This window comes from Herpailurus yagouaroundi, unplaced genomic scaffold (genome assembly GCF_014898765.1).
Source record: "Herpailurus yagouaroundi ecotype Mexico unplaced genomic scaffold, PumYag 28, whole genome shotgun sequence".
Classification (NCBI taxonomy): Eukaryota; Metazoa; Chordata; class Mammalia; order Carnivora; family Felidae; genus Herpailurus; species Herpailurus yagouaroundi.
This window is the reverse complement of record NW_024412376.1, coordinates 34,066,175-34,089,761: the sequence shown is the minus strand read 5'-3', so window position 1 is coordinate 34,089,761 and position 23,587 is coordinate 34,066,175. Positions and strand designations below refer to the sequence as shown.

Here is a 23,587-nt window from a genome sequence, read left to right as displayed (position 1 = left end):
ATCTGGGTTGGCTTTAGTGATTATTTGACCAATAGAACATGGCGGTATTTTGAATTTTTTTTTTTTCAACGTTTATTTATTTTTGGGACAGAGAGAGACAGAGCATGAACGGGGGAGGGGCAGAGAGAGAGGGAGACACAGAATCGGAAACAGCTCCAGGCTCTGAGCCATCAGCCCAGAGCCCGACGCGGGGCTCGAACTCACGGACCGCGAGATCGTGACCTGGCTGAAGTCGGACGCTTAACCGACTGCGCCACCCAGGCGCCCCGAACATGGCGGTATTTTGATACTTCCTAAGCTTGTTCATAAGAAGTCTTTAAGTTTGCACCTGAGTGTCTTGGAATAGTTGCTCTTAGGATGCTCCCTCCAGGACCCCAGCAGCATGAAATGAGAAGCCCAAGCTACATGGAGAGGTCACGTGTAGGTTGTCAGGAGCGCGAGCTGAACTCCCAGCAAAGGGCCAACAACCGCTGTCAGTCTTTTGAGTGATGTATCCTGGGAAAACAGCCTGGTAGAGTATTATGATGACACCATCGCCAACTTCATCTGACTCCAACCCAAGGACTTCCTGAGTCCAGAAAATTGGCAGAACCGTGAGAGATATATTATTGTTTCAAGCCAATCGGTTTGGGGTGCTTTGACATGCAGGAATGCATAATTGGGACAGCACTCTGCATATTGTTTGCCTCTTTATTTTTTATGTGTACATAAAAAAAATTACTTTTTATTTTCGTTACTACATATATGTACACTTATATACATATTAATGGATGAGTCAAGAGCTTTGAATAGGCCATGTTTGATAAGGATAATATATAGATAGCCTTGGGGAATGAAACCCAAGTCAATCTATAGCACGGCTACCAATTCATTCTCAGTGGTGTTACATTATGATTACATACATTATATATTCTTTACCTCCCTAATAATTTTACAGAGGTAAAATGAAATTGCAATGAGCATGGGAAGCTGCCAGGGTTGATTATTGAAATTAATTAATTTCATTAATTAATAAATTAATCAGTGAGCAATTTGCCATCTTAAAGGTTAGCCATGATTGAAATTGTGAGCTTGCTTAAATAGGCATCAGAATCTCAGTTGAATATCAAACACATATTCTGTTATTGTCTTCTGGAAACACTGGTTCCTTCCCTAATTTTGGTATGGTGGCAGTTTCACTCATTCATTCGGTTCATATATGTGAATGTTCCTCTACAAGCACCTCTGTTCAGGCTGCGATGGGATTTTCCTCAAATTCATGTTGGCTCAAGGTTTTGGCTTTTAAAGCACAACGCTGTGCTTTGGCCAGCCCACCAGGAGCAATCTGGGATTGATGACAGATCTAAAATTCTTCAATGTTTGTGCAAAATGCTATTTTGGGAAATCTGAGGATTTTCCTGAACAGCTGTGAAATTCTAATACTTCCCTAAATTATTTACAATATTTCTTAGACAAAAATGCACCATTCATTTTATTTTTAACTTTTGAATTTCAAAAGGAACTTTTTCTCAACATCTAAAATGCCAATTTCTTTAAACTATAATTTTAAAATTGACAAGTAAGGGAAGATGAGTATTTTAGAATTGTAAAATATTTTTTCTCTTTGAGTAATTGGTATATTTCTTAACAAAATAACCAGGATTTTTTTTTAAACATGAATTTAAAAACAGTAGAATAAGTGAACAATTTAGGCAGGTAATTTTATGACTATTTGTCTTTTTTTCTTTAATTGAAATATTTCTCTTGAGAGGATGGTAGTGATAATTATATGTAGTTTTAAAAATATTACCAGTGAAATAATTTTAGTGACTCTGATAACAATTTTTTTAATGTTTATTTTTGAGAGACAGAGAGAGGTTGGAGGAGGAGTAGAGTGAGGGAGACCGAGGACCTGAAGCAGGCTTTGCATTGACAGCAGAGAGCCTGACACGGGGCTTGAACCCACAAACTGTGAGATCATGACCTGAACCGAAGTCAGGCGTTTAACCGACTGAGCCACCCAGGCACCCCTAATTTCTTTTTAAATAGACCCTTACATTATTTCTTTTTAAAAAGATTCTCTGTGTCTTTCCAGTTGGAAGGCTACATAGCAGGAAGTAGCACCAAGAGGCAGGAAGAATATCATTAAAAGTGTTAACTTTTTACTTGTTCTGATCTCATGCTGTTCACACCCCAACCTTGGTTCTTCCCATTATACGGGGTTGAGTTTTCCACTTTATTTAGAGCCTGCTTGTTTGAATTTTTTTATGTTCAAATTCTAAAATGACTTATTCCTTATCAAACTCGACAAAATTTGTTGCAAATTACAGGCTGTTTGTAACAAATGGTGTTGGTCGTGTTTCTCAGAAGTGTAAGAAGCAAAATCAATGGAGATACTTTATCTCATTTTCCTTCCTTAAAAAAAGAGAGGTTTGAAATGACTGCTTTTTAAGATTTCTTCCCATTCTACACTTCAGTAATGTTCTCAAATAACACAGGCAACTCCCTTTTCCACCTTCTCTAGGAAGAGGCTACTTGGAGACTGAAAAATCTCTCTTAAAACTTTCAAGGAAAGGACTTACTCCACCCACTTATGTGGATCATTTAGAGATTTTTCATTAGATGCCAAGGAAGGCGGGAAATGAGGTAGTTAATTCCTGGAAACTTTGTCTCTGTAATTATGTATGAAGTTATTTTTACTGTGCATATTATAGAGACAACTTGCATTTATTTTGAACCATTCCAAGATCTTTGAAAATATGGAACTTCAAAGTATTTCTCAAAGGAATAATAAATACTCATTTGTTTCCTAAATCTGTGGATTGTACTGAATCCAGAACTCCAGCACAGTTTTCCAGGATGAGAGCACTAATTTTTCTTCTGTAAATAATAAATGCTAGGTGACATGATGGATTGGACTTATGGATAGCAGAATTCCTGAGTAGAAAAAGTATATTCATTTTGCTTGTAGAAAAAGCAGTAAAATGATATCAGAACATTAGGAAGTGAATTCAGAAAAGCTGACCAACCTTTTTGGCCTCTTGAGGGAAAATAGATGAATGGACCTGCTCCCTATCCCTTTTTTGTTTTCTAACATTGTAAAGCTAAGAAGAATGAAGTCAAAGCATATTTGAGGTTTGCTTTATTGTTTCCTGGGAATCCACTGTGCTGAAATATGTGTATCTATATATATTTTTTATGTCTCTTTTATGTATATACTTCTTTGTAATTGGTCATTCAGGTCTTTTTTTGTAATCCTACTCCCATGGGTACATTTAGAAATAAAATAGGATACCAGTTTTAATATGAAACTCTTGTTCTCTAGAATACATTGCTACAGCCATGTGGATGAATAATTAGCTTTATATAGATAATATTAGACAAAGTGGGCATGGTTTTCCCTTGGCTTTTTTGAGAATGTTTTTTGTGGCCTTTGAGGTTGCTGCAAATAAGTACAATCTAACTACAAATAAGGCACATTTTTAGCAATATAAATATACTCAAATGAAATCAATTTAATTTTTAAACATGAGTTCTATTTCTAATATAACAGGCTGCGGTCATCACTTTAATTTTGAGAGAATAAAACCAAGTAAGGAAAGCTGTAACCAAAGAAATCTCAAGAGTATTTTTTATGTTAGATACAATCTAAAGAAAATCAATATTACATTAAGTGGTGTTAAATTTTTTATGCTCCGGGAAAGCACTTTACTTGTCCATTTAATTAATAACAAATTCAATAAAACAGTAAATCTCTGGAGAGCTGGTTACCACAAAAACTTCAAAGATGAACATTCTGACTTGATGTGCTTTAGTGTCCCTCTTGCTTTGGAGTGACAAACTTAAACACGATTTTATTACCAATTCTAATACCTTAGTATTATAAGTATTTTTATTTAAATTAGAATGGGTCCACATTAAAAAAAATTAACATTTATTTATTTTTGAGAGAGAAAAATAGAGAGAGACAGAGTGTGAGCAGGGGAGGGGCAGAGAGAGAGGGAGACACAGAATCTGAAGCAGGCTCCAGGCTCTGAGCTGTCAGCACAGAGCCCAATGGGGGGCTCGAATTCATGAACCGCGAGATCATGACCTGAGACAAAGTCAGAAGCTTAAACGACTGTGCTCCCCACCCAGGCACCTGAAAATGGGCCCGCATTTAAGGCGCAGTGCCTGTCTTTGTGTGACTCATGGGAAACCGGGCTTGGGCTATCCTGGCCAGTCTCTGACCTTGGTTAGCATCAATGGTGCTGCTTCACAGTAATGGTGCCAGTTGTTACTGCCTCATGTCATCTGTTTAGCTGCATATAGAAATGTGCTAATGGCACAATATGACACAAGATGGAAAATAGGTGAGTATGAAAATGATATTGGCCTTGCTTTATGATATATTTAAACATTTTGTAGAGGACAGTTTGAAAAAAATTAAGATACATATTTTCAAGTTCTTGTTGGACTCCACTTTTCTTTTTTTCTTTCAAATCAGTATGTTAGGGCTGATTACGTTAGGATGTTTCCTATAAACACAGCAAATAGCTCAATTTTTACTTTGAGAGAAATGGAAATAAGTATCAAGCTTTTTCTGGTGATTTTTCTTCTCACCAGATTTTCTGTCACATTTTTTGCAACACAAGTAGTAGTAGAAGGGCTCTTTATGTCAGACAGTCTTTGTGCCTTCCCTTTTCGGGAAGAATTTTCATGAGGAAAACTATAGGAAGAACCTCGTACTACTCAACCAAATAAAACAGTTTTAGGCCTTCAGCGGCTTGTCGTTTACATGAACTGTTCAATACTCAGGGTTTGCCATATTCATTTCCTTTTATATGGCAATAGCAACCTCTAGAGGCAAACAGGACGAACTGAAATTTTTGTCAAGAGCTGGCCTGAGTCGATTATAAGCGGTGTAATTTTTAGAAAGAAAACAAAAATCACTTGGCATGAAGACAATTAAAATATAAACCAGATTCACCCAATCAAGAAGACTGTTGAAACATTTATCTGAATCAGAATGTCAATCTTTCACGACCTAGTTGAGGGCTTTTCTTCACTTTGAAGTCTTTGGACCCCACTCTTTAAGTCTGAGTTATTGGCTCTCATATTTATGCGTCAAAAGCCACTCTGTACATTTCTTTTATGATATGAGCCATGAGCTGCCTAAAGTCAAGATTTATGTCATGCAGATTTGTATCTTAACCTCTACCCTGCCACCAGCCTGTACCACATACGGTTCATAATATATAATGCATATGAAATAACTTTATAGAATGGATGAATCACTGAAAGGAGAGGAGAGAAAATTAAACCACAGTGCCATTGGTGCCTTAGTGGAATATTTCGCAAATTTGGGTACCCGTCGAGCTACCTTGTATTTACCTCCTAATATCTTACTAGATACTTTTGTTTCCCTAATTGACTTCTTTGAGACATTTGGAACTGGAACTATAGTTCAATTTTGGCCTATCTCCAGCACCTTTTTGATGCATTCTTTTATGCTCATGGCATTCTGAAACTATTTTATTTTACCCATTTGTTTTTAGTGATAATCATCAGTTATTGATGGATTAGTATTTGCTTGGTGTATTAGTTTTTATTGCTATCATAACAAATTACCACAGATATAAATGTCTAAAACAACACAAATTTATTATACTATATTTTTAGAGGTCAAGGTCCATTAAAGTTTCACTAGACTCTAATGAAGGTGCCAGCAAGGCTACGTCCCTTTATGTAGTCTCTAGGGGATAATTGTTTCCTTTCTCATTTAGGTGTTGACAATTCAGTTCCATGCTGTTATGGGGCTGAGGGCAATGTCATGTTTTAAATCAAAGTCTAACTTCTAAAGCTACCTTGTTCTTAATTCTTTTACCATGCTATGTTGTGGGTATCCTACCATATATGTGTAACACACACACACACACACACACACACACACACACACACACAAACACATTATCAACTGTTATTTGAAAAACCATGTTGGACTAAGGAAAACATATTGTTTGCACCATTTCTCCTGGTGATGTTTATGCAAACAAGTTTTGTGTATTAGTGAGTAATGCATGCATGCTAGTTTGGCATGGTCTATTAATGGCAAAGCTGCAAGAACAGAAAATACTTATTGGTAAATTTATTTGTTTTAGTTTTCCAAGATTCAGGTCCAAAAGATAATCATTTCACAGGTCAGCTACGAAGCTGTATCTTGATTGGAGGCTACTAATGAATATGAAGAAATTCTGCCACTTTAATTTAGAAAATGTTAATTCTAAAATATTACTTCACAAAGTAGTATGCTTATATTTTCATATGCTTATCACTCTGATATAGTTTTTTAATGAATGATTTTTAGGTTTGTAATGTAAACAGAGGGTAACATGGGGTCACTTTTGGCATCCGTATTGTTTATCATAACATGCATACACAACTTCCCCAAACTCCTATAAATACGTATATCTTTGCTTTAGCCCATTCTTTTTGCATCCCACTTGTTTATTTATCCTTTTTAAAAATGTATTAACTGATAATAGGCTCAGATATTTTTATTAATTCTATTACCTTAGCCTTAAGTTCTCTCCACGTGTGGTTCTTGCCTTGTAGTTGTCTCCATGCACAAGGGAAGGCTGTGTTATGTGAATGTTTATTCAGTCAATCCACCAACTAACGTCAGATTTGAGCCTTGTTTCCTTATCTTGCTTTCTCAAAGTCAGCTGCCATTGTGGAAGCATCATTTATTCACCTCATTTCCTCTTTATTACAGAATCTTGATGCTCTGCATGACCACCTTGCTACTATCTACCCAGGTATGCGTGCGCCTTCCTTTAGGTGCACTGATGCAGAAAAGGGCAAAGGACTCATTCTGCACTACTACTCAGAGAGAGAAGGACTTCAGGATATTGTCATCGGAATCATCAAAACAGTAGCTCAACAAATACATGGCACTGAAATAGACATGAAGGTAATGGTCAGTAATGGAGGCTCTTCTGAACACATCTGACATACAGAATATTAAACATGACACTGTGAATTTACCTGTAGCTGTCATTTCTAGTGGACCTCACCAAAGGCATATTTATGAGCCATAACAGTGCTACACCAGCAATATTCTATATTTGGCCTTGGAAATCATTATACAGGATATTTTTTCCCTATGGCAGCAGAAATCTCTCTCCAATTATACATTGCTTAAGGCAATGTGAAACCTAGCTTGCATTTCCTGTATGCATCAGCTGGGTAGCAGAAGGAAAAGTGACTGGTTAAGCTGTAGCCTTCACAATACAGAAAACCCAAAATGTGGATAGTCAAATTCTAAGATATATAAGATATACATATATAATATTAGATATTATTTTACTGATCATTGTCTCTGTAGATTCTTTTTATCTGTTCCTGAAATAATAGTTGGGATCTTTCATTTTGTGATCTAAAAATTTTGTTCTTTTAGAAAAAATTGGATTACTTGGTGAAAGAAGTCAGGTCTTAATATTTAAAAAATTTGTTGCTATTGATAATACGTGCTCTAAGTTTTGAGTGAAAATATCAGGGTAGTGCTACATCAGCTGTGTAATAAAGAAAATAAAGAATTAGGGAGAGAGATATCCTATTTCAACTTTTTTTCTTTATGGCTATTTCTTAGATGTCAGAGTTATGTTCTAGCACATACAGGAAGCCCAAACTTTAAGTACAATATTATACAAAATGAAAATTGTCATCTTTAAATTGTTTATATTGGAAAAGTGTCCCATATATTTAATCTAGTAATGCCATGTTAGATTCGGTGGTTTTCTTTCTTTCAAGAGTTGATGTCAATTCTTGGTGTGACACTTGTGGGTGAGTCCCAGGTGCATCCTTAGGTTTTCTACAACTAGAAAGTAGGACTCTGTGTAACTTGACATTATCAAATCCAGAGACATTTAAAAAATTAAAACCGTGGGTAGAGAATCAAAATGTATCCATGGCTAGGAATCTCGCTGGAATTTAGCCAAAATATTATATGCCTTTTATTTCTTATTTTTGATCCTGACCCCAAACTAATGCTACACTTATGCCTAGTGAGCCTTTATCAGGGGCTTTTAGCATACTGTGTCTACTCTTGTGTTTGGTTTTTATTTAGGCAGGTTGAGCAAAAGACAAGTACGTAGAAACTTCAAGAAAAAAACACAAATCAGGGTGCACTTGGAGATTGCAGTTGCTATGGTTATCAGTGTACTTGGCATGGGAGATTGGCAGCCGTGAGCACACTCTATATAAAATTCAAGATTTTACTTAGTTGCACAGTTTCCTTTATACAATATTTTGTTGCCTTGTGACCTTCATGTATTTAAGTGCTCCAACACAGACCTTCTGGAATATTTTCAGTTTTAGTTATATTTGGTACATTTAATTTTTGTCAAAGACACCTTTAATTTCCTGAAGTATTCTTATGTTGAATCCGTAAGCTTAACGAGTCCAGGGTTACCAGATAATTTAACTACTTAAGGAATATTATACCGTGTCAAGAAGTGGTATGCCAACGAGAGCTTAAAAATATGATCAGAAAGCAGTTCATTTAGGGGCACCTGGGTGGCTCAGTTGGTTAAGTGTCTGACTGGCGCAGGTCACGATCTAGTGGTTCGTGAGTTCGAGCCCCACGTAGGACTCCGTGTTGACAGCTCAGAGCCTGGAGCCTGCTTCGGATTCTGTGTCTCTGTCTTTCTCTGCCTGTCCTCTGCTCGCTCTCTCTCTCAAAAATAAATAAACATTAAAAACATTTTTTTTTGAAGAAGGCAGTTCATTTTGACAATTTAATCAAAACAAAGGAACAAGATTGAGGAATTAATTAGTAAATTTAGGTTGCATATAATTCAGTTCCTTTAGCTAAAATGGAACCAGAGCAGACCATCAAAACTGGGCTTGAATTTGAAGACTGAGTCTTATTTTGTTCATGAAACTTTAGCGAAAACAACCTTAGTGAAGCAGACTGTTTAAATCATCGATAAAAATACTAATATTTAGCCAGTGTAGTAGGTGAGTGTGACTCCCGGGAGTAATATCCTAATTTCATCATGAAACGATTTGAAAGAATATGTACAAGGGTGTCACGTTAATTGTGATTTGTTCTTAAGTCTCAGAGTGTGCTGCTGGGAATGCATGAGCAAAAAAAGCCAAAAAGAGCAACATTCTGCCTTCATTGAGCTTATAACTGAAGAACTTTTGTGCCCACTACTTCCCATTTGGATCGGGCCACAGTTGAGATACAGTTTTTCCTTTTGGAAGAGGATGTGTTGTTTCTGGTTTCTTAAACTCAAAAGAATAAACATCTTTTCTATACCTTAATAATGTATTTGCCTATGCGTGATATTTTAGAAATGTCACTATTTCTGTAAATTATAGAGCTTTACTCACTATTATGATTGCTTCCCTAGAATGAGTTCCTAGACTTGTAATTAGATTGAAGAATGCACAAGTTTTTAGGGATTACTTGTATATTATCAATCTACCCTTCAGAAAATTTAATCAAGATCCCCTCCCACTTGTGGTATTCGAGATAACTCTTTTTCTGTATCTTACCCAATTTGGTATGTTGTATAATTGCTATTTGACGGATAAAAAGTGACATTGCATGTATTTTTAAATATGTAGCTGTATTATTTCATTTCCTTCTGTTTGCACATATCATTTTTTATCATATTAAATAAAACCACTTTGTATGGTTTGTGGGGTATTCACTGTACAATTGTACCTGGCTGAGCGGGCTGAGCCTACCAGGACAAGGGGGTGATTTTCTCCCAATTCTATCAAAGAAGCCATCTGGGCTGCTGAAGGATTCATACCAGATTTGCAATTTTATTGTAAGTAATTTTTCAGTCTTCGAATTGCATAAGTCAATGTCCAGAAATAGTTTCCTATTTAAGACATGCATAGTATTTGCATTTATGCATATTTTAAAATGAACTCTCTAAATGCAATTCTCATAACCAGTTTCTTAGGCATTTAGGATTTTAAGTAAACTGAAATGCAGGCAATTAACTCATCTCCCCCTCTGAAAAATCCAGGTTATTCAGCAAAGAAATGAAGAATGTGATCATACTCAATTTTTAATTGAGGAAAAAGAGTCAAAAGAAGAAGATTTTTATGAAGATCTTGATAGATTTGAAGAAAACGGTACCCAGGAATCACGCATCAGCCCGTATACCTTCTGCAAAGCTTTTCCTTTCCATATAATATTTGACCGGGACCTGGTGGTTACTCAGTGTGGCAATGCCATATATAGAGTGCTTCCCCAGGTAAAATGACATCACACTTCCTTGAGGTCTGAGGCAAAGGCTCTAGAGTTGTTATATGTGGCCATTTATTCACTTAATACATTGATTATATATCATGTAATGTGCAGTACATCGTATATCACATAAGTTTTTTAAACTGAGCTAAGTGTATTTGAGCATACTGCAACTTTCCCTAGGACAGCTATTTATTCTTTTTCTGTTTTAATCACTCACAGGGATAATGGGAAATTACATGGGGATACTATTGTTTTAATGAGAAAATGGGTAACTTTCTAGTCATAAGCAACTCCCCTACCAAATGATTATGATTTTCTACTTTAAAGTCTTACTGAGCTGGCTTAATCTAATCTCAAATCATAAGAATTATTTCTACTGGTCACATGATCCTTTCTTTTCATCCACATTGTAGCTCCAACCTGGGAACTGCAGTCTGTTGTCTGTCTTCTCTCTGGTTCGTCCTCATATTGACATTAGTTTCCATGGGATCCTTTCGCACATCAATACAGTTTTTGTATTGAGAAGCAAGGTAATCAAAATATTATTTCTTTCAATGTGAGTAAGGGATGTTATATCTTAGAAGTGTCCCTGATGGAAAGTTACCTACTATACTATTCTATTATATGGAGAAGGTATAGAAAAATTCAAACCAAACCTCAGAGGGAGTCCTGTTTCAAAGGCAAGATTATTGATTTTTGGTTTGCCTGAGCAGCACTGGAACTCTTACTAACTGATCAAAATTAACAAAAGTAAATTTTGAGACTGTATTGTTGGGACAATGCAATTTCACATAATAAAACAAATATCTTTTACTCCCTGTACAGCTACCATGTACTATTTTAGACATCAGAAGAACTGATAAAAAAAAAATACACTTTTTTAACTTCACCCAAAGCCACTGATTTAATTCTTCTTAAATTGTCTATTATTCTTGGTGCCATTTTGTGGAAATTTAAAAGTGATAAAATATTCTTTTGGTTGAATGTTTAAGGAATACCCAGATCTCATAGTTTCTGTTCTTGGGAGTGGTACAGCAAACGTGTCCTAGAATATATATTTTGTCCTTCCTGAAGCCCTTGGAAAGGTCTTACCCACACATACTTTATGTGTTTGGAACTACTCCCAACCTCTCTGTGAATGCAGGTATGGGGAATAGAGACACTTGGTTTCTTTTTTTTTCATAGAACTTAGTATTATATGTTGGAGCCATACTGGAAAATCAGAAATAAGATTCACAATAGCTTTAAAACAATATGCAAGCATAGTAAGACTATTATCTTTTTGGGTCCAAAGGAGATAGTCAGTTCGTTTTTCTGCAGTGTTCGCAAGGTAATCACTTTGCTTATTACCTGGCAGTATTTCTGTGAAATGCCCTTCCTGATCTACTTGGTGTCCTTATTCCCCCTGGACACTTTGGTGGGAAATGAGGTATACATGTCCTTCTTTTTGCTGACTTGTTGCGTAGGGAGAAAGGTACTAGTTTAATAGCTGTGTCTTGCTTTTTCAAGGAAGGACTGTTGGATGTAGAGAAATTAGAATGTGAGGATGAGCTGACTGGGACTGAGAGCAGCTGCTTACGTCTCAAGGGGCAGATGATCTACTTACCTGAAGCTGATAGCATCCTTTTTCTGTGTTCACCAAGGTAATCATTTTTAGATCAATTATAATAGATAGAAATACCCATTTTTAGCTAACAGAGAAATTCAAAAGCATCTTATTTAATGATGTCTACATGTTTCAAGTATAATTAGGTATTACAGCCCCTGTTCATACAGCACTCTAGTACAAGGATAATTTCATTTAACATTTGTAACAAGCTTAGAAGAAATCCTGTATTCTTTTTTTTTTTTTAATTTGTCCTGTCTTAATCAATGTGCCAAGTGTATATGCCATCAGATCATGGAAAAATCTAATCTGCAGGTAGCTAATGCTTAGCTTTGTACCTTCCAAAGAGGCACCACGTAGAAAAGAAATTCCATAAAGCATTTAATATGATGACATAAATACATGGGTATATTTGGCACTGAAAAATTACTTTCTACAGTTATTTCTAGATTTAAAATATAACTACCCTATATTCAAAATATTTAGCTACTTTAATCAGGATATACTATTCAAAATATATTATTACATTGAAATTTATGTAAATTATGTTTTTTGTAATGAACACCAGAAGGAAGTAAAACTGTAGGATATTTTTCCAATTTGAAAAAACATTTTACCAAAAGATGCATGGCAACTCAGAATAAGAAAAACATACCTAAATTTACTTAGAAAAATAGAAAAAGATAACTGGAACTTTTTAGGTGGTATTTTGTGTATTTATAACTTTGTATGACAGAAACCTATGCACATTATTTAGTAACACATTCACTACAGCATATTTTGCTGAGCTACTGGCTAAAAATTTAATTTAAAGTCCACCATGATCACTCTTCATTTAAAGATACTGCCTGAAAATTTCTGAAAAATCTACTGAGCTTTATAACTTCCTTTAATATTATTAATACACTATTAACGACTACATAAGACTAATGATTATTTTTTCCTGAGAATATGCATCATGAAAATAAAAGAGACAAACTTAGAGAATATCAACCCTTTATATCTTTTTATTAGTCACTTTCATTGTTCTAACTATATTTTTATCTGCTATCAATGTGGTTTTTTTTTTTCTTTTGCCCTTTTCATGTTGAGCTTTAGTAGAATGACAGCTGTTCAATAGGGACAATTTCTATTCATGGAGATAAAGGTCTCTTTAGAAACAGAAGCAGAAGATTTGGAGGCTCTTTGTTAATTACCATATGAAGAAATTGGTCACATATTGACACATTCACAATTTGTCATATGGTACCTGTCCGTGTATTTAGAAAGATTTGTACTTGTGTTAAATGAGATCCACTAAAAGCAGTTTTACTTAAAAATAATTCTAAGATGATTAGTTTAAATTTAGGGGAAAAATGTTACTAGTTCATTAAGATAATAAGTAAATTTTTAGAAAAATGAGACAGAGAGGCACTTTGGTGACTCAGTCAGTTAAGCATCTGACTCTCTTTTCGGCTCAGGTCATGATCCCAGGGTCATGGGATTGAGTCCTGTGTGGGGCTCTGCTGAGTATGGAACCTGCTTAAGATTGTCTCCCTCTGCCCCTCCCCCACTCCCTCGTGTGCACACAGGTACTCTTTCACACACACACACACACACACACACACACACACACACACACACAGAAAAGTGAGATATAATTTGATTGTTTTTAAACTCCATACAAGAATTTTTAGCCATTTTTATTTTAAGCTTATAATCTTTTTTTTTTTTTTTTTTCTCTGTTCATGGGCAGTTCTTGTATATCAGCTAGCAGGTGAACTGTCCTCTTTTCAGATGAGTCTATTCTGCCATTGAGCCGAGTTGTTCAAGGTTAACATACATATGCATTTTAACAAAATCTAAAGAAACCATATGGTTCATCACTAAAGTCTTTGATCATTTTATTTTTCTATATTGACATGCTTATGTTGGCTTTGATTTGTGGACATTTCTGCTGAGAATGTATAACAAGGGGACATTTTATTAATCCAAAATTCTTCAGTAAAGCCACAACTCCTTATGTCATTTTAGAGAAATTCTTATTGTGAATGCCCAGAAGTTATTACTTTATATTTAAAGAATTCAAACCAATAATATAACCTTAAGATATTTTAACCAAAAAATAAATGTTTAAAAAGCAGTCACTTATCAGATCATCACTGAATCAATACAATTATGCTATTTTTTTTTAATGTTTGTTTATTTTTGAGAGAGAGAGAGAGACAGAGGAGGGGCAGAGAGAGAGGGAGACACAGAATTTGAAGCAGGCTTCAGGCTCTGAGCTGTCAGCACAGAGCCCGACACAGTGCTCTAACCCATGAACCATGAGATCATGACCTGAGCTGAAGTTGGATGATCAACCAATTGAGCCACCCAGGTGCCCCTATTATGCTAATCTGAAAATAACTTTGGTAAAAAAAAAAAAAAATAGGTTACAAATATGCATACACTTTAGTAAGATTATATAATGTTTCAAAAATGAGAAAAATTTTCAAAGCAAACAAAAGTAGTAGAAGAAATTAGAATCAGAAGTAAGAGTAGCACATAAAATACATGTCATAAAGTTATAAGCACATAAAATACATGTGGAAGATAGGTCATAAATCTGATTGTAAACTTTTTATCACTGCATCTAAAAGAGAAAAGCAACCAGTTACAACAGTCAATGGATGCATAAGGCAACAATGAACTGGTTTCTCAAAAGAAGCATTATCATCCCTGTTACAGAGGGCAAAAAGAAAGTTTTCTCCATCTCTTTATAATGAGGGGAAAATGTGATTGCAGTCCATAACGGCCACGTGTTAAATACCAGGTTAATTTTCACAGGATAGTTTTCTCCTTTATCTTTCAGTTTAGGCTGATGGAATCAAAAAGTGAGATTTGGCAAAAATGTATGTCAAGTTCACTGCTCCTTGATAGATTTTTTTTTAATATTTATTTTTCAGACAGAGAGAAACAGAGCATGAACGGGGGGAGGGTCAGAGAGAGGGAGACACAATCCGAAACAGGCTCCAGGCTCTGAGCGGTCAGCACAGAGCCTGACGCGGGGCTCAAACTCGTGACCCCAAGATCATGACCTGAGCCGACGTCGGACGCCCAACCGACTGAGCCACCCAGGCGCCCCTGCTCCTTGATAGATTTTTAAATATATGAAAGAATGAAGTTATAGTCTTCATGCAACTCTCCATTTTTTTTTTTTTTCTGTCTTTAGCCTGACCTATTGAATGGTAGGAGATGACCAGATTTTACTCCTTGACAGTAGTCAGGCTTGATGTTAGCATGTACACAAGTTGGCACTGACTTCTCCTCATTTCCCTATCTACCAGTGTGATGAACCTGGACGATCTGACAAGGAGAGGTCTGTACCTAAGTGACATCCCTTTGCATGATGCCACGCGCGATCTCGTTCTCTTGGGAGAACAATTCAGAGAGGAATACAAACTGACCCAAGAACTGGAAATCCTCACAGATAGGCTGCAGCTCACATTAAGAGCCTTGGAAGATGAAAAGAAAAAGACAGACACGTAAGAATGTAACCTTGTGGGTAAGGAAGGGCGTTGTATATTGTGACCCTACTGTGGTTAAGTTTGGTAACCAAAGTAGAAAGGCACGGAACCTGTTATACTCTGGAGTAGTAGGTAAGAATCTTCCATATCACTTAGAAAGAAATTATGCATACAAAAATACATCAGTCTTAATGGTAGTGGAAATGTGTCTTCTAGTTTTAGAAACTAAGTTGAAAGAATAAATGCCATAATACCTCCCTGAAAATCAATACAATAATCCAAGTGTGTATTTAAAGGTGAAGTATCCATTCATTCCTTCCTTCATATGAGAGATATGTTCGAAGCATCCTCTGTGTGCCAAGGGCTGGCTGGGTTCTCGGGGTTGCAGTGAACACTGTACTTAGAATTGGCCTTCATTTTCAAATAATTCATTCATATATGCACTGTGCATACTACTTGGCCTTGCTTGTATGTATTCGTTAAAGGCACTAAATCACTGGACATTGATGAGAGATTTTACCCAGGGTCTTGGGTATTCATTTTTGATGGCTTGTCGGAGAATTGAAGTGATCTGTCTGACTTCTCCTAAGAACTATTTCATTCTACTTGAACACCCAGAATATTGATAACAGCATCATTTTCTGTACTTTTCTTTGCATTGATATGTGTGTGGTTGCCCTGAAATGAATGCTGTGCCCACACATAAACACGCCAGTTAACTGTTTATTAATAACATGGATGAAATAGAGAACGACATTTAATGTCTGTCTATACATAGCTTCTTAATTCACTTGTCTTGACCTTTGTATAGAGAAGCTGAAAGCTATATCTGGTTTCTTTGATGCCTCTTTACTTTCCTTGTGGCCCTCAACAGATCCCTGAATCCCTCCAGATATTTTGCAGATTTCAAAAAGGATATGGGACAGGCGGCTCAAATTCCTCCCACTGCTTAAAAAAAAAAAAAATTCAAACTGTAGGTTTTATTGGTATGTGGTACAACTTCATCCTTGAAAATAACACATTGTATGAGGCTTGTAAGATTCAACTTAGCACAGTACGTCCTCTGGCTTTAGGGAAGAAAAAGGTAGAGAGGCATCATTTCTTCCTCTGGGTCCTCATGCCAAGAGCCATCGGTTACCCCAGTTTCTGCTTCTGTCCTATCAGTCCCTCGGCTCTCACCCTCCTCCCGTTGTGCTTACCACACTTGTCCCTCTGCGTGGTACCTGATGCCATCGAAAAACCGCAGGATTGCCTATAGAAGCACAGTCTTTTCTTGCCGAGCCCAGGCTCCACCTGTTTTTTCCGTTTCTTCGACGGAAGAAAGAGGCATGAATGAGATTGGGAGGAGATCTACTTGGTTTAATGGTATTTACACAAATTCAGGTAAACTTCTTATTCCTGAGAGATAAACACGGTCCTGGTATTATACTACTCAGACAGTGTTCTAAGTGCTGGTAATGACAACTTTCCTACTGTGAATGCTGTAATAACAGTTCAAAATTCAGTACCACGGATGAAAACTCTGACTTCCTATTGCCAGGGTCCTGCTTTGCCTATTTGGTTGCCTTATTTCCATTTAGTTTGAATTGGTTTGGATTTGGAGGTGTTGCATGTGATTAAAACAAATAAATTATGGTATTTTTGAAAACACATAGATGGCTAATAATGGGTGTCATATTATAAGACTCCAGGATTTTACGGTACAAACGACGTCAAAACTCTGTGATTCCCAGCATTTCTTCCTGCGGCTTTTTCTCCATCCCGCTGAATAGGCTGTTGTATTCTGTCCTCCCTCCATCCGTTGCCAATGAGCTGAGACACAAGCGTCCAGTGCCTGCCAAGAGATATGACAACGTGACCATCCTCTTCAGTGGCATTGTGGGCTTCAATGCCTTCTGTAGCAAGCATGCATCTGGAGAAGGGGCCATGAAGATTGTAAACCTGCTCAATGACCTCTACACCAGATTTGACACACTGACTGACTCCCGGAAAAATCCATTTGTTTATAAGGCAAGTCCGGACCACATCCTAATGCAGTGCCCTTCAGAGTCTGAATTTTGAGACCCTATGTTCCAAGGCACCATTCTCTGACTATAGCCCTACAGCCTTGGTGCAGTAGGCCTCCATGTATCCACTGTTTACCATTTTCTTAAATAATTTACCTCTTGTTGTAAACCTTTCTCTTCCCTGTAACCAAAATGAATAGAGCTGATAGTTCCCTGGTTCAAATGAAATGTTCAGCAGCTTTTTGCACTTACATTAATGAATCTGCACAGGTTGTTTCTCACCCATCATGTAAACATAGCATTTGTTTTAGTGCTCTGTCGGAGACATTTTTACTGAAATACATAAATGCTTTGCATAGTCAAGAAGTCTTAGAGCATGAGAAGGGGACTGGGGACTCGGGTTTGCTTTTAGATTACACCGACCTGAAGATAAACATTTATAAGGCATTTATGTGCTTTGTTTCAATTAAAAACAAATATAATATTGGAAAAAATGAAGTCAGGGGATTATTGCTTCATAAAAGCAAGAATGTTAACCAGACCATCTCCAGGCATCTGGAGTAATAGGAGTGCCACAAGGACTATTTATTTTGTAGTGGTTTTCTGAGGTACAGTGTGACATTTTGTGAGCACATCATAAATGTAAATGGTTATTGAACATGATAAACCATTGGACGTTGGGCAGTGGCTCTTGTGTCATAAACCATCATTATTTTAGGGAGATACTGGTAATAAATTGTTCTAGTGAATTATAAGCGTATCTGAGATGAGAAACCAGGAATTGCTAGGGGGGGAAATAATGCTGTGTCCGTGCCTGGCTGTAATCAAAGACCTCAAGTGCTGTGTGCAAGTTTCAAATAATTACAAGGTTTCATCTTGTTGGAACTGAATGTATTATAATTTTAAACGAATTCATGGGAGGAAAGTTTAAAGTTACTGGTAGCCTTGGGGAAATGTTGTTTATATAGAAGGGTAGCAAATGAAACAGTAATGTTTATTGTAACCAATGACCATGTAAATATATGTGCTGTGTTAGGTGGAGACAGTTGGTGATAAGTATATGACAGTGAGTGGTTTACCAGAGCCATGCATCCACCATGCACGATCCATTTGCCACCTGGCCTTGGATATGATGGAAATTGCTGGCCAGGTTCAAGTAGATGGAGAATCTGTTCAGGTTAGTAAATAAAATAGATACTATAATAGCAGTAGCAGACCTTTGTGGTCAACTGACTCACATTCTTTGGCAGGCAGTCATTACGTATAAGGGAAGACATCATCATGACAACAGACTATAATATTTTTGAACCCATTGTATTACATTTTTTCACAGAGATGGGAAATCTGTCCACCTTTTTGAAACTACCTAGTCTGTTCCATGTACTGAAATCAAGAGGATGAGACCAAACTTCCTATCCTTTCTGGTTTATTTTTTAAAAATCTCTTTCCTGCATCTCATATAAGTTGCCAGATTCATATCTTTGGAATCTTCTGACTTTAGAAAAAGAATATTTCTCTTGGAAGACAGATTTTGTGAGAGTTTTTTTTTTTAATATTAATGCTTGATTTTTTTTTACCTTTCCTTTAATCTCTTTAAAAAAAATTTTTTTTTCATTTATTTATTTTTGAGAGACAGAGACACAGCACAGGTGGGGGAGGGGCAGAGAGAGAATGAGACATAGAATCTGAAGCAGACTCCAGGCTCTGAGCCGTCAGCAAAGAGCTCGACGTGGGGCTTGAACTCACAAACTGTGAGATCATGACCTGAGCCGAAGTCGGTCGCTAAACCGACTGAGCCACCCAGGCGCCCCGAGAGTTTTTTATTTTGTCTGTAATACACTTGGAGTTCTTCCAGAGAATTCTTATGATTTCTTTATGATGACTTTACGTTATTCTATGACATAAAGTAATCAAAAATTAGTGTTTTGGTGATCGAGCTTATTGAAACAAACCTTTGATTTCTGCAGATAACCATAGGGATACACACTGGAGAAGTAGTTACTGGTGTCATAGGGCAGAGGATGCCTCGATACTGTCTTTTTGGAAATACTGTTAACCTCACAAGCAGAACAGAAACCACTGGAGAAAAGGGAAAAATAAATGTGTCTGAATACACATACAGGTAAGAGAACAGGTCTTGGTATTTACTGATTTGCAAGAAAAATGTCTCTTCGCATGTGGTTTAACTCTCTGCATGATTTTGTTACTTTTAAACAGTCATCACTTATGCTCTTAGGATTGTTTATTTTTTATTTGAGAACGGATCATCACTCCCACTTTCAATGAATCTACACCACCTTAGGAATTCCTTGCGTGACCACCATTACTAAAATCCTGTGTTACTTTTAAATACAGTTTTAACATGTGTCATTACTGTCTTGATTTCGAACTTCGGTTCATGTCCCTTTCTCCATACAACCATAGTCAAGACGTCTTTTCCTATTCCCTGTCCCCTATCTTTTAGATGTCTTATGACACCAGAAAACTCAGATCCACAATTCCATTTGGAGCACAGAGGCCCAGTGTCCATGAAGGGTAAAAAAGAGCCAATGCAAGTTTGGTTTCTATCCAGAAAAAATACAGGAACAGAGGTATGACTAATCAGCATGCAGTTACGTTTTTTAAAGACAGAATATAAATACAAGGAGCTAAATTATAATCACTGAAAATATGTCTCCTTTGAAAAGAATTCTTACTTGCTGAAATGAACTCTCAGGTAAAGCACTGTAAGTACTGAAACATTAATGAGCCAGTTAGAACAATAAAAACTTCTTAGGGGATACTTTATTGTTGCCGGCTTTTTACCTCTAATAAAATTAAACTAAAAAGCACCAGACAGGGAAGACCAGTTTTTGGTTCCTCCTCCATAATCTGGCTGAGGTGAGAGGACAATGAGGGACTCCCTGGCCTCTTTGCTTAGCTCCATAAGGGGTTCTGAGATCACCATCTGGCCAGAGTCAGGACTGCAAGTTATGGGAGGTTTCTTAATCACGAAGCTTCAGATCCTTCTAAGGGCCAATCTATCTCCCTGTGGAATGTTAGGGGATCTTTAGACATCCTAGGCCCTCGTGCATTTTTCCTAGAAAGCAGAGCGATTTATACTTTCCCAGAATCTAAATGATTGCATAGGGGAACCTCAGGTCCGTGCTAGTGCTGTGGTTATACTCCGGTTGTACTTCTACGTGCTAGAGTTGACTTTAGACACCAGCCCTCCAAACTGGAATCCTGATTCAGGCTGGGCTCGTACACTCCCACACACAGAAGTAAAGTTGATACTTTGTTCCCTGTTGATGTACAGGTTCTTTAGAGAGGGTGAGACTACTTGATTATATTTCCTTTTCCCAACGTATACATCCCCTAAAAATGCTGGTAGAGCATAAGTCCTAAAAGGAATGGAATGCCAAGTTTTAAAATATTTATCTTTATCTTCTTTCTGCTGTTTTTACTTTAGATAATTTACTTGTGGTTTTGGCATGCTTACTGAGGCTCTTCTGATAAATTAAGCCCTACCTCAAGTGTTGCTCGTTTTAGGTGGGTGGTCCTTGTTTCACCCAGAATTATGATGGGAAGACTTAGAAAAACAGATGTGCATGCATATATTTAAAAAAAAAAAAAAGAAAAGAAAATCTTTGGGGGATACTACAAGCTTTATTATCACTGAAAATGAACCCTTATTTATTCCACTCTTTAAAGGAACCAGCACAGGATGATAACTGAATTTCAGACTGTGGGATGACGGGGACCGCAGAATGGGCTCCAGTTGTCCCCTGTCACACACCAAGCAATTATTCCCTGTGGATACAGATTTCGCTTTGTCCTTTGCAATGACCCCAAGCCTTTCTCTTAGGCATAGCTTTCATTATTCGTTATTCAACCTTTGCTCTGCTTTTGGTAATTTTCAAGGTTTAGTATATTACCTAAAGTTTGGCTTTAGATGTGGATAATGTGAATTTCATGTGTCTTAAGATCTACTACAAGCATTACTTAACATGGTAATTTGCAAGTGGTAGGCACCCAATAAGTAGTTGTTGAATTTAATTAAATGACACTGAACAGTATTTGGTCATGTGTACATATCATATCATGGTTTGCCAAATCTGTTTAGTGTTCCATGTATATGTATATGTATATTTTAATGACTATAATAACATATAACAAAGTTTATATCGTGTTGGTGTACATCATCATAGAAACCATTTTCTAAAAGAGTGAATTCTAACTTTTAGGGGAAAAAATGCAATTTATTTTCAGATTCCCAAAATAAGAATTAATATACCATGCTAAGAAAATAATGAGTATTTTGAACTGTGCTAATTTTTCATCAGAAATATAGGATGCACATTTCTGTTCTTAAAATATTTGGTTGCTCACCCAAATCATGTGGCATTATAATTCCTCTAAAATTCTGTAGTTTGTACTATATCCCTTGTATTAAATCCCTTTAACAACATGTTATAAAAAGTTGCACTGTTTCACAGTGAGCTATTACATTAGCTTGAGATAAATGTCAGGGCTCTAACCACATCTGAGAATAAAATTGGGAGTACTACTGGGATACTCCTGTAAGAGCCATTTCTGGCCATTTATTTCCAGAAATGAGCTTCTTTTTCTTAGCTTGGAAGAATGTGGTTATATCCAGGCCATCAGGTTCAGAAAAGTTAACTTTAATTTTGACATAGAATGCATCCCTATTGGAATAATTGGCCTGTTGTTCTTAAATAATTTATTAATATCTACCTTTATAAAATATAGTGCAACTACATTTATGTAAGAGTGTTTGTCTTTAAATTTAGTATTTCGTATCAGCACAATGATACATGTATAAATGTTCCATGTTCCTGTGTAAGAAAATCTGCAATAAATTATTTTTTCCACTTGTCTCTAGACAGTTTTTATTTCACCAAAAATGATATTAATGTCATTATTGGCCATGTTTATACATACATTTTATAATTTTCCCTGTTTTGCACTTTAATTTTGATTCAGTGTTGTTATGAAGTTGAATGGCTGCTCTTAGATAGGGCTAGTCTCAGATGCTCTTTTTCTTCAGTACCAACTAAATGCAGAAGCAAGACGAGACCTGGGGCGGGGGGGGACAGATCCATGGATCGATAGGAAATGACATCATTCCTTGAGGATCTCAGTCTTTCAGGAGTGAAGGACACATGTACAAATAATTACAATATGTGATATTTGTAGTGTTCATCCAATTTAAGGAACTGAGAGAATACGTAGAGAATGAGAAAGGAGGGGGATCAAGGTAAGACGGGGACAGGGGGCAGCAGGGAGACCAGGCAGGGTTTTATGAGGGTCTCACTTAAAGATGAATCAATGCCACAGGAGCAAGACTCTAGACCTCTTCCAGCAGCAGATGCTCAGGAAGTGTCTCCAGATTCTCTCCTGCCTAATCCTCCTGCACAGCACACGTTCTGTGCATTCACTTTGCTCTGCATATCTTCCGAATTTCTACAATTCCTTGACGTGTCTCTGTTGCACTGACCCTGATGAGCCCTTCACGTTTGTTTGTTTTCATCCTCTTTTTATTGTTTCTGTTCAGTTATTTCACAAACATTTTTTTGGTAAGAGTTTTAAAACATGAAGAAAAGGTTAAAGGACTCCTATAAGGCACAACCATTCACCAAGCACCTGGATTCTACACTTCTTAAAAATTTACTAACTGGCGACTCCCTTTTAATTCATATTCTGGCTTTTTGTAGTCTGCTGGGTTTTATTTCTTTTGTTGAGCGCTCACCCACATACTATAAAATTCACTTTTTAGAAGTGTACAGTTCACTTTTTAGAAGTGTATTCACAAGGTTGTACAACCAACTAATTCCAAAATATTTTCATGACCGCCCCCCCCCCCCGCCCCAAATCCTGTAATCATTAGCGGTAAATCCCAATTAACCCCTTCCCCCAGCCCCTGGCAACACTAATCTATTTCCTGTTTCTAAAGATTTACCCATTCTGAGCATTCCATATAGCAGAATTGTACAATATGTGGCATTTTGTATCCGGCGCTTAGCATACAGTTTTCAAGGTTTGTCCATGTGGTAACATAAATCAGTATTCCGTTACTTGTTAATGGTTCAGTAATATTCTATTGTATGGATTCGCCACATTTTGTTTATTCCTTCATAAACCATGGACATTTGAGTTGTTTCCACTTTTGGTTAATATGAATCACACTTATGATCATCTGTACAAGCTTTTGTGTCCATATATATTCCCAGTTCTCTGGTATTAAACGTAG

The 23,587-nt window shown here is 36.7% G+C and overlaps 1 protein-coding gene across 3 annotated transcripts in view; it reads left to right on the top strand.

Moving 5' to 3' along the window:
* The window catches only part of GUCY1B1 (guanylate cyclase 1 soluble subunit beta 1), a 47,488-nt gene extending 25,274 nt beyond the window's left edge, over positions 1–22,214 (top strand). For 2 of the 3 annotated variants that reach the window (XM_040471672.1, XM_040471687.1), the window contains 10 exons: positions 6,734–6,931; positions 10,008–10,238; positions 10,648–10,764; positions 11,744–11,877; positions 15,149–15,346; positions 17,101–17,338; positions 18,371–18,511; positions 19,302–19,456; positions 19,799–19,925; positions 20,786–20,935. In XM_040471672.1, the coding sequence (XP_040327606.1) occupies positions 6,734–6,931; positions 10,008–10,238; positions 10,648–10,764; positions 11,744–11,877; positions 15,149–15,346; positions 17,101–17,338; positions 18,371–18,511; positions 19,302–19,456; positions 19,799–19,925; positions 20,786–20,818 (1,572 nt within the window). In that variant the 3' untranslated portion in view covers positions 20,819–20,935. Of the gene's footprint in view, positions 1–6,733; positions 6,932–10,007; positions 10,239–10,647; positions 10,765–11,743; positions 11,878–15,148; positions 15,347–17,100; positions 17,339–18,370; positions 18,512–19,301; positions 19,457–19,798; positions 19,926–20,785; positions 20,936–21,027 lie in introns of those variants that run through there. The other variant, XM_040471677.1, reaches the window with a different exon arrangement.
* Positions 22,215–23,587: the final 1,373 nt, after the last annotated feature.